This window comes from Chanos chanos, chromosome 1 (genome assembly GCF_902362185.1).
Source record: "Chanos chanos chromosome 1, fChaCha1.1, whole genome shotgun sequence".
Classification (NCBI taxonomy): Eukaryota; Metazoa; Chordata; class Actinopteri; order Gonorynchiformes; family Chanidae; genus Chanos; species Chanos chanos.
This window is the reverse complement of record NC_044495.1, coordinates 20,749,711-20,766,509: the sequence shown is the minus strand read 5'-3', so window position 1 is coordinate 20,766,509 and position 16,799 is coordinate 20,749,711. Positions and strand designations below refer to the sequence as shown.

The 16,799-nt window shown below is 42.4% G+C and overlaps 1 protein-coding gene across 1 annotated transcript in view; it reads right to left on the bottom strand.

The window, feature by feature from the left end:
* Positions 1-1,281: 1,281 nt before the first annotated feature.
* LOC115817403 (protein bicaudal D homolog 1) overlaps positions 1,282-16,799 on the bottom strand; it is a 19,841-nt gene continuing 4,323 nt past the window's right edge. Inside the window, exons 2-9 of the mRNA XM_030780706.1 lie at positions 10,598-10,810; positions 10,254-10,406; positions 9,699-9,940; positions 9,458-9,644; positions 7,194-8,294; positions 6,096-6,247; positions 5,745-5,958; positions 1,282-1,329 (exon numbers count right to left, since the gene is read on the bottom strand). Of these exons, the coding sequence (XP_030636566.1) occupies positions 1,282-1,329; positions 5,745-5,958; positions 6,096-6,247; positions 7,194-8,294; positions 9,458-9,644; positions 9,699-9,940; positions 10,254-10,406; positions 10,598-10,810 (2,310 nt within the window). The remainder of the gene's footprint in view (positions 1,330-5,744; positions 5,959-6,095; positions 6,248-7,193; positions 8,295-9,457; positions 9,645-9,698; positions 9,941-10,253; positions 10,407-10,597; positions 10,811-16,799) is intronic.

The window sequence follows — 16,799 nt, the reverse complement described above, 5'->3', positions numbered from 1 at the left end:
GGTGGAAAAAAATGAAAAGTTTACTAAATGAAATTAGAGAGAGGTAGTTCGGTGCACTAATGTGAGGAGTACAGTACATTGCTAATAATACCTTGCCAAGGCAGATACTTTGATGAACTAAAACTGGCACCACCCATCAAACTACAATCTATCTGTGTTACGTACAACAATTGAACCTTTCCTAACATACTGTATTTGTAACTGAAGGCAGGTTCTACCTGAACACCCATTCCTGGTAGAAGGCATATGTCTTTTATTTGGTTACGGGAACAAGGCCTGGGTTTAATTTGTTGATTAATTCATTAAACCTCCTTATTTGATTAAACTAAAACACACACCAGAATCTGAAGCAGCTTTCATAGTTTACAGTTTTACATGCTTCTCAACTAAACAATGATTGTTTTTGCTTGAACTTTTCACTCACATAATATACTTAAATCAATGTAAATTCATACATTCAGCTGACACAGCTGTGAAACATTTTCACTTGCAAAACAGTGTGTAAAAAGTGTAAACAACAAAACTAGCCATTCACTAACAAACAAACAAGTAAATAAACACCCAAATATAAATACATGGCCCATAATATAATTTATGACAACAGTCACCTCTCACAAAGGTGTTTGGGTCCTTCGGCCCAGACCAGAATGCGGCCATCCATTCCATAGCACGGCTTCATGGCAAGGTATTATGGCCCGGGAGAACTATGACTGCAGTACAGTAATGGCTTTTCTCTTAGGACTGGGGCTCCAGGATGGAGAAGTGGGTCTGTGTGTAGGCACTCCCATGGAGGTAGAGCAGACTTGAGAAACAGTGGATGGGGCTCCAGGTTTAGTAGGTCAAGGCAGTTGTGGGAGACAGTGAAGAGGACCACAGGGAGGAGTACTGTGACTGCTGTCCGTAGTGCTGCTGGAACAGAGCATCTGAATCTCCTGGAGCTCTGCCATGAAGCTACGCCTGCAGCAACCACAGCCAAGGCCAGACAACAGCAAGACATATCGATGAGACAGAGAAGAGATATACAAGAGCAGTGAAAGCTCAAAAGAAGATATGACAGTAGAGGAAAACTTCATGTCATAACGCGTCGTGCAGAAAACAGGATGAGAAACACACATATGCAAACACACAGAGACCGTCTCTCAAAACAGGAAACACACCAGACAAAAATGTTACAGACTGACATATTGGCTAAATGTTACAAGAGGTGAAACCAAACACGCGAGCTCTTCCTTGCTGCAGAAGATTCTGGGAGTTTTAGTTACCTGTTGGCCCTTCTTAGTCTTAACTGTGAGGAGTGTGGCGGCACTGAGGTAGCAGGCTGCTGACAATCTGAAAGAGACTGACACGTTAGATACCCAGCGTGCGGACTGTTCAGACCACGTGCCTAGGAAGGGACAACACAACTGGACAGAGATCCAAGAAGACCAAGGGTAGAGCTACGGCACATGCAGAACTTGCCTGAGTCCTATGCAAACATGCTTGATTCAGATAATCCAGGATCCAAAGACCATCTAAATACTGGAATGTTATGACATATGATCAGTTTTCCTGGAGGTGAAAAACTAGATCTGAAAGTGTGATCATGATGAGGACTAAATGGGAAGAGTGTGAGTAAACATTAAAAATGTTTCATTAAATATTGCCTGACGGTTTTAAGGTCATCTAAACCAGGGTCATTCAAGTACAGTACAGTACTAGAATTACAGAGTCCTGCTAGTTTTCATGCCAGTTTAATACTGTAATCTCTGATTGGCTGAAGAGTGTACACAGCTGTTCCTCAAGTTAAATTAAGTCTCAGACTATAGGATTCCGCAGGACTTTTCTGCAGGAGTGCTATATTTACGTAATCCTGTTCTGATACATTCATATATATTTTGCTCGTCATTGTTATGCAGAAAAAAAACAACTCCTATCACACCATAGAATATAACCAAAGCAGAGGTTTGAAGCCGTTTTAATGACATGTAAAACAGAATGTACGTGTCCTGTCAGGTGGCATACCAAGAGAAGACAACACAAAACCTGAAACAGCTGACATCATGAGGGAGAGAGGGGAAGGTGCAAGAGTCACTCACACAGGAAAGACAAGGACACATGAAAATGTTGTTCATTTATGTATCATATTTACATATATGAGGAATATAGGATCTATCATTGTACATTACAGAGATATAGCTCTCCTGTATCTTGTATACATGCACATTTAAGGAAGATGACATTCTGTGCCAACAGATAACAGTCTGGCCCCAAATGGAATTTGGAACTGTGTGACGTTTGCACAAAGTGCTTGGATTTACAGAATACAGTACAAAAGCAGAACACTGATACAAATCTGCAGATTGTAAAGAGTGTGAGTTTCCTTTTGCTTGACTGTCTAGAATGAAAAAAATCAAAGTAAAACGCATGAGAATGATGTAGCTGATATCTGCAGAATGCCACAGGGACCTAGGCAGCATTTGACAGGTTTGGGGATTTTTTAAATCGGTTGAAATTGCAATTGAATGGAAACGTGCTGCATTTGAGCTCTATGCCGCGAAACTCTGGGTGATGAAATTCATGCAAACATGTGTGTGTGTGTGTGCGTGTGTTTACGTAACTTTATGTGTTTGTTAGGGCTCACAGAGACTGGTGACACAGAGAGGAGGTCACATAGATTTCTTATGTTTCTTTTTTATTTCTTTATTTTGTTTTTTGTTTATCAAAAGCCAAAAGTGTGTCCAGTCCAAGACTTTCTCTCAGGATCCAGTGCTACACCACAACCTGCCCTCCAGCAAAAAGACTCGCATAAAACCAGTAAAAATACCATTCAACATCACCCCAGAGAAATCTCAGATACTACATTCTGAGACTGTACACCCTAACACAAATCAACAGGTTTACAATTCTTATGACTACAGTTTACAGTAATACTCTGCAGTTAAGATCACATACTGTTACAAAACAAATGCCTTCAAAAAAGAATAGCTTTTCTATATCTACTATAATCATACAAATCCTAGTGTCAACAATTGAAAGTTCAGCATTGTGTCTAAGGCCAGTGAGGTACAGTGTATACTAAGGCGTATGTGTATTAGACAACATGTTGTGTAGTGCTGTGATAAGGCAGGCTAGGATTTCTATGTCGTTTGTGTGTAGTTGAGCCCAGTGCAGTTATAGTAGTGCAGTATGTGATAAGGCAAGCATAGGTGACAGAGTAAGTGTTCGGACCTGCATAGTGGGATTTTAGTGTCCTATAATCATCACCCATCTCCACTGATTTTGTTTATAATAGCATGAACAATTGATTATCAGAGTGGAGATGCTAGAGAGGACACCTGTCAAATGCTTTTGGTTCAATGTGCATTCTGATTCCATCAGGTATTATGATGTAATAGCCCATCCAATCTAGGAACATAATTATTGAAAGAAGGACATACTACGGTTTTCAGAGGAAGCAGTCACAGATATAGATGACACTCAATGTTCTATTGCCTTTCCTTGAAGATTTCATAGTATCCTTTATGACATCACTGTTCTTCTCCTCCCTGCTCCAAAATTGTTACAGTAGTTCAGATTATGTCTTTGGTGTGTTATGATGTCATAAGGAGAGATAAATTCTTACTGAATCATAAATGGAATGCAATAAATATGTGTTCCCCTCCAAAGATTTATTCTACTGGGGGTTCAGGAAAAGGAAAGTGTTTTCATAGATGAGGGGTTATCATAGCAACCAAGTCAAACAGAGCAGCTTCACATTGGCTAACGCATACTGTGATGAATCCCTCACCATTCCTCCTCTGTCTTGACACTAATGTCCTTCATTTAGGAGGGACTTATTTGAATAACAGCTTTAGGGCATGGTGCTCTGCCAAAATGTGTGAATTTGCAAAAATAAAACTGAGAAGGGTGTGCTTAAAAATAAAATTTCAAAGTAAGTGATGAACAATATAAAACTGAACACAAGGCAAATGCAGCGCAGTCATCACAAATACACTGAACACAGTAAGTCACAACCACACACAATTTAGAGAACAGCATGTGTGCAACATCACAGAGTCACCACAGAACTGATTCAGTGTCACTGAAGGCTTGACTGTCCTGCATTACGTATATCCTTAATCACTGATACGGGTTTGTTTAAAATGGATTTGGCAAGCAGCTTTTTCTCTAAATAAAAAAAAAAAAAAAGAAGAAGAAGAAGAATAAGAAGAAGCTTGAACATGTATATTATCCCTGAGAATTGTTACGCCAGCATATCTTTACATTGCTTAACAACTACATTCACTCAAAGATCGCTACAGTGTCCTTTAAAACACACACAAAGCTCAAAAGCTCTGAGTAAGCCTACTTGCCAACAACACCTGCCTCTGTGTCTATTAATCACTTAACCCTCATCTAGTACTAGCATAATCACTACTGTCAATTAAAAAATGTTTTAACACTGCATAATGCCATTTCAGGGACATTTTAGTTGGTGAGACTGAATTATGCTAAAATAATTTCATCAAGTTTAGCTCTTTCCTGAATACATACAGATCATCGCGTGTGTAGCCACTGGATGGCACTGTGAATTCGCTGTGAGTCATAAGTGAAAAGTCAAAGTCCAAAAACTGGATCACACAATGTTAAAACACAGCAGTGGTGATGGCAAGAGGACTGTTCTGTTTTTTGTTTTTTTTTAAACAAATAAACGCCTTGCAGTTATTCAATAACCATTATCTGACCTTGAAATTCAACTCTAGTGAGTCTTCTACATTTGAGAAGAATTATTTTTATATAAAAATGTAGAAAAGGTCAAAGAATTAAAACACAGTGTAGAATTCAGCAGTGCATATTTCTGTGTACAGCACTAAGCTGACATGGCAACAATATTGGTACTCCTCTCTCTAATTCATTAGAATTACACTGCTCACTCTGGCTATAAGCAACAAATATCTTCACGGGCTAACTTCGTTTACTGAACATCCAGCTCCTGTAATCTCAAACATCCCTATGACCTGTCTTTCTGTCTGTAGAGGCATTGTGAAATTCACATGCACAAAAAGTCACTGTAGAGAGAACGAGGGAGAGAGGACGAATGAAAACAGAGTCCTGGCAACTGGTCAACAGTCTCTAATGATGGTCAGGTCACTTGTGCTCCACGCTAATCCCTGAGCGAAAGTCACTGGACATTCAAGAACACACACAAGAAACAAGACCCTCCTCCTCTCTGTCCCAGCCAATGCGCCTCAGTAGCGGGGCTGATATGAGCTGTACTTTCGGGTGTAGAGTGGGCTGTAGACAGAGTGGGAGCTGTATCGGGAAGTGGTACGGCTTAGACTGGGCAGGAAACCAGTCTGAGGGGAGCTCCAGGTTGAGTGCCGTGTCCCCAGAACTGGTGAACGGTATGGCGAGGATGGGGCGGAGCCTGGCGTGCGAGTTGGGGAGTAGTGGAACTCAGTTGCATAGCGACGAGTGAAATTGGCAGGTCGGGATAGGTGAGAATACTCTACATTGAAAGAGTGGGGCTCCACCACGTATGTGCGGACTCCCAGGGTCCATTGCGATTGGCCCAAACGACAGGCCATGGCAGGGGGTGTTGAAGAGCCTGGAGGGGAGGGGGGCTCCAACATGGGGGGGCTGCCTGGTGCTGAAGAGTGTGTTGGGGTTTGTGGGAGCCTACTGTGTGTTACTGGAGAGGTTAGGCCGACTGCTTCTGTGACTGCCCCCGATGCTGTAGAGGGGGCAGAGGAGTCTGGTAGGGGTGAGGCTGCTGTTTCACTTACTTTGGGCGTGGCGCTCCTGGCCTTAGTGGAGAACTTGCTAGTTCGTGTGCGGTGCGACTGCTCGTGGTCGAACTCCAGGTCCTCCAGACGCTGGGTTAGAGCCAGTTTCTGCTGGATGGCCATCCGTAGCAGAGAGTTCAGGGTCTTCTTCTCATCCTCTGCTGCTGCCAATTGCCTCTGCATCTCATCAAGCTGAGTTACATACTCATCACAGCTACAGAGACAGAGAGACAGAAAAAATATACTTATATACACATATAGGTTACACGAAGATGTTGTATCGTTATCATATGAGAGGTGAAAAAAGGCTGTGTCTGTTTGTGTGCGTGTGTGCGCGTGCGTGTGTCTCACCGCGTAGCAAACATGGCTCTGAGAGAAGAGAAAGTGGCAGCATCCTCTTTGAGAGCCTTCAGTTCATTTCTCAGTTTCATCATCGTCTCCGTCACTATACTCTTCTCATTCTCATATTTACTCTTCAGATTAGCCAACGCCACCTCTGCAGTCTGAGAACAACAAAAAAGTACACATAATACATGTATGTATTCATTTATTTGTTTACAACTTACATGTGAGACAGATAACACAATAAAATATCTAAATTTACGGTTAACGCTATTTTGCACAAGGGGATGAAGTTTGGGTGGGTGCCACTCAGATCAGTTAACTAGAAACATAAATACTGAAGCACTGACATCCTAAGATTCTTGAGGTGGTAATCACCATATGGGGAGCAAACAGCCACTGTGTTTAGAGAATCTGAGCTCTCTTTAGGCTCCTGTGTTAAGTTCAGTGGCCTCCTTTATGACATCACTTTCCTTCCCTTCATTTCATTCTTCTAGCTGATTCTCCAATGACTTGAAATAACAGTGAGAATGATGCCAAGAGAGTGCTCTTGAGGGTGAGGTTGAGAATGATGTATGAAATACATTTACCACATAATTGCTTTTTTTTAAAATCTATCGAAACTGAAAAGAGGAGCCAAGAAAGGGCAATTCATAGCTATCATTCCATTTGGCCGGTAGAGGTGTGTCCCCAGAGTGAGTGTAGTGCACAGTAATGGAGAGTGCAAGCACACAAAGTCTATAGAATCCCTACAGAGGAAATCTATAAATCTATTAACCTGCATCGCCGTAAATTATTAAGAGTCGAGGGAGGCCACAGACACTATGTCTACTCCCAAACCTTACGACATGTTTTACCACACACAGTCTTTCTTCAAATCAAAAGTGCATTACCCTGATTAGAAGGTGAGGTACTTTTTGTTCTAAGAACATAGATGTAACGCAAGAGAGACCAAACACCTTCCTCCATTAGAATGCTAACAACCCCTGAGATATCAGTAATACTCATTATGAGATCCCCTATGGTTCATATCCAATGATTCAGTCAATCAGGATCAATAAGACAATCCATATGACAGCTTCTCATAAAAATCACCGTTGAGCATACCTGTTTATTGGCTTTGAGGACGAGGCGAAGAGTGGCTATCTGCTCCCTCTTGGTGCTAAGGAGTGATTTGAGCTTCAGGATTTCCTCCATACAGGCCTCTTTGTCCTTGTCGAAGAGCGGAGCAAGTTCCCGTGCTGCAGCTCGTTGCCTGGACAACTGCAGTGAGCGATCCACTGCCCTCTGCAGGTGTTTTATCTGGTCACGGATAATGGCGTTCAGATGGTGGATGTTCATGGGCTCCCGGCGGGGGTCTGAGCCTGTGGACTCAGGTGCCGGAGAAGAGGAAGAAGAAGATGAAGAGCCACTGATGATGGGCGAACCGGTCTGAGGAGTGTGAGAGGGGCTCTGGTCGGAAAGGGGCTCTTTAGAAGGTGATTCTGAGGGGCTGCGGGATTCTGTTACGGCGTTGACCGCGGCTAGCCGGCGTGCTAACCGCGGGGTGAGGAGAATTCTGTGTTCATCCTGGGTTTTGAGCCCAGTTCCGCTGGTGGTGCGTGGCGACCGGCTCTGGCGGTAGTAGTCGAGCATGACGCGGTTGGGGGTTTCATTGTTGCACAGGCAAACGTGGTGATAGAGCTGAGCCAGTTCCTCGCTAAACGTTACCAGCTCATCCTGGGTGGAGTTGAGGAGACCCTGGCTCTCGCTGGTTAAATTCGTTGCCTTCCGTAACTCTGCCTCCAGAGCAGCCACTCGCTCCCGGTTCTCCCTGCAGCTCCTCTCTAGTTTCACCACTTTTTCCTCCAGTACCTGGCTACGCCTGCACTCCTCCTCTTCACCTTCCATCTTCTCATTGTACCTCTCTTTCAATTCTTTTAGTTCAGCTTTCAGTCCTACCACCTCTGTTACTGCCACTCTGTACTTGCACTGCAGCAGCTCCAGTCCAGACCCCTCAGAGACAGCTGTGCTCTTCTCAGTCCCCTCCTCCCCCTCTTCCTCTGGGTCACGCTGCTGTTTCTGGCTGTGTTGTTGTCGCAGAGCTCGGATACGTTCCTGAAAACGCCACGCTCTCTCACACTGTTCGCTCAGAGCGCACTGGGTGTGTTGCAGCTGCGCCTCACACTCCTGCAGACGACTCAGTAGGGCTGCTTTCTCACGTTCCACCTGAAACATGGACCAAAGCTCACAAACTGCAGGGAGGAAAGGCATCGAGCTAGCATGATATCAGCTGTCTACAGCTCTGTTCCTTAATTCTCAGTCACGGAAGTCACTAAACAGCACATTCTCGCTCTCAAATAGCTGTGGATGTATGGGTGTTGCAAGGGTTTGGTGATTAGAATTGTAAACAAGTCCAATCAGATGTTGGGGTTGGAACAGAGATGTGTTGTAAAGTAGACTCCAAGCATACCACACCTCCAAAACTGTGTCCTGCCCTTGTTTCCTCCCCTTTACCAGTGATCTTTACGTCCATATAACAGTACATTTTTGCACAAGCCTGAATCATCTTATCCACTCATTACCTTGCTCTCGGCCCTTTGAACAGGGCGGGCTCGTGCCTAGCACAGGCCAAAATGTGCAGTCCTCTGACACTACTTTTATAAATCCAGTTTTGTTTGGATCAGGGGGAACTGAGGTAAAGGGATAAAGAAAAGAAGCTACCTTGAGGAAGTGGAATAAGATGAATACCACTTCTCAGACAGGCCAAGTGTATCATTTACTTTACTTTCTGGTCAAATGACTACATAACCTACTGGTTTGCACCTAAACCATGCAGAACACTTGACATTTCATTCATCACTTTAACAATGAAGGATGCTGTTCACAAGCGCCTGAAATCAATATGCCAAAGAGGCTATATATACAACCAGCATATGGCACTGCCCATTAGAAAGACCAAGGCATATGCTTGTGTGTGTGTGTGTGAGAGAGAGAGAGAGGAGAGAGAGAGAAAGTGTATGAGAGAGAGAGAGAGAGAGAGAGAGAGAGAGATTAAGTTTCATTTCAACATACTGCAGTGTGCAGCTGTAAACAAATTGACATCCATCTTTTGTGCAGCACTGTCGTCTCTTTTGCTCTCCCTCTCTCTCTCTTTTCATTCTCCCTGCACACTGTGTACATCTCATGTTTTAAAACTATTTACATAAATACATTACAAACCTTCTAAAACTAACTTGCCATCAGATTCACAAACTATAGTGATTAAAATAAAATATAAAATACTGGCTAAATCCTCCAATTTACTTACCCATAAAAAATTCAAGGCACATGAAGGTTTAGTGAAAACCTTTATAGCTGTAGTCACATCAGCCTTTGACTCCAGTACTCACCTGCAAGAGCTGTTGTTTAAGTTTCTGGATTTCTGTTAAATTTAACTCGCTGAAAAGGTCAGGGGTCAATGATTCACCCTTCCTGTTTCCCACCGATGCTTGACGAAAGTCTCCATTTAGTCTGCTGAGCCCTGCTCCCACTGCCCCGCCCTGCAGCAGGTGGCCATTACATTTGCTACCATCCTCGCTGCCCGGTGAGCTAACTGCAGTGGGTGTGGCACTGCCACTTGGGGGTGCGGACGTGAGGGAGGTCAAATGGGTGGAGCCTACGCTGAATGCACCCTCCCCTAGATTAAGCTGGTGGGCTAGCTCTTTACGCAAGTTGTTCTTTTGTTCACGTTCACTTTTCAGAGCATCCAGGGCCTCCTCTAATTGACTTTCTGATATGTCCTTCAAACGTAACGCATCCTCTAACTGGCTGTTGAGCAGCACTGTCTCCTCTTCCAGAACTTTAATCTCATGTTTCAGGCCCTCATATTCCACCTGCAGGAATTAAAATATTTTAAATATAAGGTTTAACTGATGTATTTACAGTATTTGTGTGCGTGCGTGTGTGTGTGTGTGTGTGTGTGTGTATGTGTGTCTGTCTGTGTGTGTGTGCGTGTGTGTGTGTGTGTGTGTGTGTGTATGTGTGGTACTGGTTCTGGTGGAGTGGATACTATTTTCTCTTCCAATTCGGTGTATTCATTTAAATGTTTGTGCATGCATGGATACTATCTCTGCTTGAGTGTAAGACATTCTTGTGACGGTGGGTGTGTATGTGTGTGTGTTTATAACTGTATGTGTGTGTACTTACTTGGTTCTGTTTGAGTGTGGACACTTGTTTCTGTAGTGAGATATTCTCCTCCTCCAGTTCTGTGTAGTCCTGCAGGAGTCTGGCTTCTCTGAATTTATACTCTCTAATCTCCTCTCTCATCCTGCTCCTCTGCAGCTCCAACATCTCGTTACTCTAGACAGAGAGAGATGGTCATTGATTTGAGGAATGTTTGAGTCTGAGAATCATTTTAGGAAAATTCAAATTTCTAATTCTATAAGGAACTGTACCATTGTATGTTGTAGATCAAGAAACACATTTTAAAAAGACTACACTGTATTTGGACTGAGGTGAAGCTTGGTTATGTTTGGTTCTCTGACCCAGACCTCTCTCTCATCCTGCAGCAGCATGGCCAAGCGTTCATTCTCCATCTGTGCGTTGGAGAACTGTGATCTACTTAGTTTCAACTCCGTCTGCAATTCCAGCAAACGAGCCATATAAAATGCCTCCTTATTAGCCGATTCCTGCAGCAAAGCTTCCTCGTTGGTCTCCCCATCCTCCGCCACCTTCCGCTGGGTGGAGTATGCCTGGCTAAAGGCCTACGACACAGATAGACAGACAACCAGACAGAGAGATGGGGGGAGGGGGGCACAGAGAGAGGAGGAGAGAGAGAGAGGGAGAGCCAGAGACAGAGACTGAGCACAATTAAGGTGAACATTATGCTATTGTTAAAGCATGCCTTGTATTATCAAGAAATGAAGCAATGCATCTGATACAGACACGACAATGAGCGAGAGTGTCAATATTTTCCCGCTTTGATTATGTGAGAATATCACATAAGCCAAACTACTCAACTACTCAACTACTGCTCAATTACACTTGTGGAGTTGCTGATTAAAAATGAACTCAGAACTCCACAGTGTCCCCAAAAGAGACAAAGAAACCATAAGCAGTGAGCGGAGGTGACACGACTCCATAATAAGAGAGAGGTGGTGGGTAATATTGGTCATTATCTATCTTTTGTGACTGCAATACATGATATGGGAGAGCTCCTGTCAGACAACACAGAGAAATCGATGAAAGGCTCGGCAGGAAGAGAGGAGAAGAATATAATGGAGCGTAAAAAATCAATCCAAGATAATGGAAGAAGAATGCGCCAAAAACAAGAGATGAGATAAAATCCAGCTTTTGTAATGTGCAGAGGAATGTGCAGATACAAAAAAAAATACACATTCGCTAGTCTTTCCAGTCCTGATTTAGTTATTAGTCCAGATCACAAAGGAATCGTCCAGGCTGGAGAAGAGTTCAATTCAAGGTTCACAAGTTTCTACAAAGGTTAACACTAACCTCTTTTCTGTGTCACACTCAACCCAGAACCAAACATTTGTCTGTTTTCTTAACCACAAATCCATTTTTTAAACTGTAAAGCAAAAAATGAAGAATTGAATGAAATTCTTCAAATGAAGTACAGATGTATGCACACAGCAGTCAGCTGGGTCAATAACATGCCAGAAATATCCAAGGTCATGGTATACTGTAACCGACACCCCGCTGGTCATGATAAAACTTAGATAGTCTGTGTTTTCACAGACTGGTGTCCTCCTAAATGACACAAGATCTTTCCAACATTTGTCTAATGCTCTCAATCTAACTGGAAGGGGAAGAGGTAGGAAGGATCCAACCTTCCGTGTCACTCTGAGAAGGCAGCATCTTTTCCCTACACTGCCAGAGAGAGATGAGTCCCTACAGTGAAGGCCAGAGAATCATTTCATATGGCTGGAAATCCTATTACAAACACTCCATATGTTCATAGGAGGGGTCAAGGTTGGATGGGGAGAGTACAGTCCCTCTGAATGGATGTCCAAAGGTTGTGTGGTGAGTTGTGTTGCCCTGACCAGTGCACAAGATGCCTTGAAGCATGATGAGCTGACGGTGCAAGCTCTGTCCTGCTCTCAATGTACGAGCTCCCTTGTGTCCTCTGTTACTATATTTACTGATATAGACCAGACAAAGCCTTGGTGCAAACATATGGCAGCAACTCTATCACAAACAAGCCAGAGAAACCCTACCTGGATGAATCTTCATGGTACAGACGTAAGCTATGCATGTGTGTAAGTATGTTTCTCTTATAATTACGTTTATGTTTTATTATGGCTCTTTTTTCTTAATCTGTATCCAAGCCAGTTGATTTTACGGGTCCTTAAGAGACAAACCTTTTCAACTTTAGCCCAAAGCAATTTAAAATCAGTTCATGGCCTGCAGTGTGACAAAGTGGAGTAAACAGTCTGTTTTAAAAAAGCAAAACTTAACACTGTATATGGACTCAATATTTGTTAAACAGACCAGCCTGTGTGTACTAAATTACATGTTAACAAAAGAATACAGACTTGAGTGTTTCAGCACCATGGATAGAGGTACCCTGACAACCTATTGAGGAATAACCTCTTCAGGTTCGGTCTGTACACTGAATCCTCCAGAACAAATGAAGCCAATATGACCACTAGGCTGATACAGATGACTGATTAGTTGAGCTGCTTCCACACACGTACATGCTGAGTAGTTAAAAAAGTTTTTGGCATGGAGAGCTCTTCAGATAAAACGATTCTGCCTGTTTATGACAGGAAGAAAGCAATGTTGTTCATGGTTAACCTTCTGTTTCATCTCAGTGCAGCCCTTGCTCACCTGAGCCTTTGTCAGGAAAATGTAAATCACATCTTTTACAGGAGGAGAATGACTCCACGTTATAATAAGAGTCACTTGAGGAAATAAAGCAGGAAACTTTTCATGAGTAGGTTCACAAATTTTACTGATGTGTTAATGTGCATGATATGTGACAGATAACAATAAATGATTTGAGATTGTTCTTTTAAAAGAGTTATGAAATTAAACCACTATCTGAGAGGACAACAAATACAGAGAGACCAAGGTTAAATAAAGAGAGAGAGAGAAAGAGTGAGACGGCGAGAGGGGGGCGGGGGGATGAGAGAGAATGACATCACACTCACAAATGTGTAAGAGATATCTTTATCTCTTTATGAGTTCTTCTGACTGCCTTTCCTTGAATTCTCTGAGGGTGTGTGGCGTGAACACTATGAGTACTGTCTGTGCTACACTGTACTGTACTTCACCCTGCCACCATCCCCAGCACTCCAACACATACCCTCTCACACCAGCAGACAAATGGAGGTGTGTGTGTGTGTGGGGGGGGGGGGGGGCAGGGATAGGAAGTCATATAGATTATCTCTCATCAAAACTGAACTGAACAGAGTGACAAGAGAGAGACCATCCTTTGTTTTTTTAAATTTTACAGAGTAAAATTATAAATTAGTGGAAGTGGACGAGGGAACAGAGGACATGTTATTTACTCCTGCATATTCTCTCTCTCTCTCTCTCTCTCTCTCTCTCTCTCTCTCTCTTATGTTTCATTGGAGAATGTTGAGGTTGTATCTCTGTTCCTCTTAATTGCTTATCATGTCAAAATGTCAAACATACACACACGCACGCACGCGCACACACACACACACACACACACGCACACACACTCTTCTATCTTGACAGCCCCCTAGAGTTTTCATGCAGAAATAAATAGAGGAAGAAGAAGAGGAAGAGGATAAAGATACAAGATGAATAGAAGATGCAACACAGACACACCCACAAACACTGACTATTGTTAACAACAGACTAAACCATGAATGCAGCAGCTCCTAGCATTCAAGATAAAACAAATGTACCCTTCAGAGTATCTGCTGATAATACAGAACACACACATACACACACAAACAGACAGACGCACAGACATATAAACACACACACACACACACACACACACACTCATACAGATGAACTACCCTGTGTGGAAATGATAACGGAGCACCTTTATTTCACTCTTTAATGTACAGCACAGGAACATTTGTTTCTTATTTCTCTCTCTATAAATAAAAAAGAGGGATAATTTTTCACTTTTTCCCCATTATTATTACCATGAGACCATCACTGTCTTCTGTTTACAAAAGGGAGCTATTACACTTAGCTTAGAGTTACTGAGCCTCTCTGTAACACAGCGTATTTTAACCTGTTTTTCAGACAAGGATTACTCTTTTACCCAAGAAAAATCATGCTCTAAATGTAGTTTACTGTAAATGAGTGTAAATCAATTTTGATAAAACCGGTGTATTACTGCTTCACAATTTTTTTTTTTTTTTAAAAAAAGGGTTTGCTGCATTCTAGCCTCACACTGATGGGTCTATGGTAGTGTTACACTGTGAAACAAACATAGTGTGCTTCACATGAGAGCTGCTGCCTCTGTTTGGCTGTAAGATGAAACCTGCCTTTGCAGTGAGAAGAGCTAAAAGACACACTGATCGATACATAGGCCTGTGAGTGTAGGAGGCCAGCTCTCTTTCATGTTTAATCTCCACTGCAGCAAAGCCATAGAACTGAGCCTCTAATGCCACCTCAGACTGTTCCCACAGACCCGGACTGGAACAGAGAAGAAAGGTTAGTGCTTTTATGGATAAGGGGTAAAGGACATGATTTGGGTTGTGTGTCTGTGTAGATAAGAGTTTACTGTCATTTATACAAAGTAGCAAATATGATACTATGGCAACACATGCCACTGTGACAACAGTCTTTAAAGCAACAGATATTTGGGTGTTTTTGAATCCCTTTATATACTCCTCTACTTCTTACCATTCTTCCTTTTTCTGTCATTTATTAGTGTTCTCCAACAGAGAACTGTGCCAAGATGGCTCAGGGTAAATGTTTCCCCAGATGACTCTTTGTTCAAAGTCTGTGTGTATGTGTATGTGCGTGTGCATGCGTGCATGTGTGTTTATATGTGCGTGTGTGTTTGTATGTGTGCATGTGTGCCATTACATTAGAGAAGCACAAGACATTGAAAAGAGGCATAATTAAATGACTGGAGGCAGAAGAGTAGAGCAAAAACCTGTCGTCCACTGGGCCCATGCCCCACCCCCCAACCTACCTCTCCCTACCTCTCTCTGCGACCTCCCATGTCCTCTACAGAATAACAAATATTACATCTCTATTGCTCTTTCACTGTGCTAAAACAAAGTGTAGATTACCACTGCAGCCATTAAACAGAAAATAAGTGTGTCTTGCTTTGGTTTCTTGCCAGTTTTTCTCTAATCAGTTTCTCTTTTTTCCCTCCCCTCTTTCCTCCCATCTGTCTCCTTTCTCAAATCATTCTTTGTGTAAAGATCACACTCCATTCTCCCTCCCTTACTCTCTATTTGGGAGGGGGGGGGGGGGGACTGCATTACATATATAGCAATGAGTTTTGGGGATAAACAAAATGGGACGTGAAAGTTTTCATTGTTTTTTTTACGATAGAACAAATAAAAACAAACATGAAAACACACACATGGTTCTCTTTGGTGTAAGCGGATTAATAAAGAGAGAAAATACATCATAGGCTGTAAATTACCCAACAAAAATATCTTCTCTTTATCATGGGTTATCTGCCTGACAACCACAGTCTTTTCTAGTTTGCTCTAAAGTGCCTAAGAACACGTGACTTTGAGATATGCATTATTCATGGGCCTTATGCCTCATACATCCCTTCACATGTTAGGTATATTAAAATCTAGCCCTCACATCATTGACTCCACATACTAAAACTCACAATAACATACTCAATATTAGGAGCCTGTAGGAGTTTCAACAGTGCTCTATGTTTGACTGGAGATATGTTTGAGGTCTTTTTTTCTAAATCTCTTGCTTATTGTGTCAGACATGGATGGTGGATGGTGGGATACTAAAACAGACAGTTTATAGAGGTTTTTGGCAGGTGATGAGGAGGAAGAGGTGGAGGTGTCTCTGAATCACATGACAAATCAACCGCCCCCCCCCCCCCCCCCCCCCTCCACTGCGCCGTACTGAGATACAGTGGCGGTGGATGCTTTTAGTGAGCCAGTGGAAAAACGCATGCCTCTGCATTTTTCATTATGCTGCCCATGACGCAAATTCCCACAGCGCTAAACACTCCAGCCAGACACCCTGCCAGCCCCTCAGGTCAGAAATGAATGATTTAATGCTCACAAGCTAATGGTTTCCTTAATAAACTCATTAAGCTTGTTAGTACACATGTCCATTTCTGGTCTTTATTTCAGGTACATAAACACAAATTACCCTATGATCATTTCTATGCAAACAAATTTTCCAGTGTTAAAGGATTGTGAAAGTGTTTATATTGTCACACAGGTGGACAAACAGTACAACTGTTGGCAGGGTTCAATTCATTCTGCAAAAAGTCCTTCACAAATACATGACCAATGCCTGTTAAAACAAAAGTCTATATTTTTACAAGTATTCTATTTTTCATAGATATTTTATATTTACTGGTTAATATAGCTATTTGCAACAGTTGCAATATCTGTACACGCACATAAATTTTCATCAACAGATAAGGTATCTTGCTTTAAATTAACACTAAAAGAAACCATAGACTTGAGACGAATTAGCAAATTTGGATGATATGTTTTGTAAGACTCCAGGATTTATTAGTCATGAAGCCTCTGTTTTTAGCACAGGAGGTATGTCAGGTTTAGAGAGTGTCATTTCAAAGAA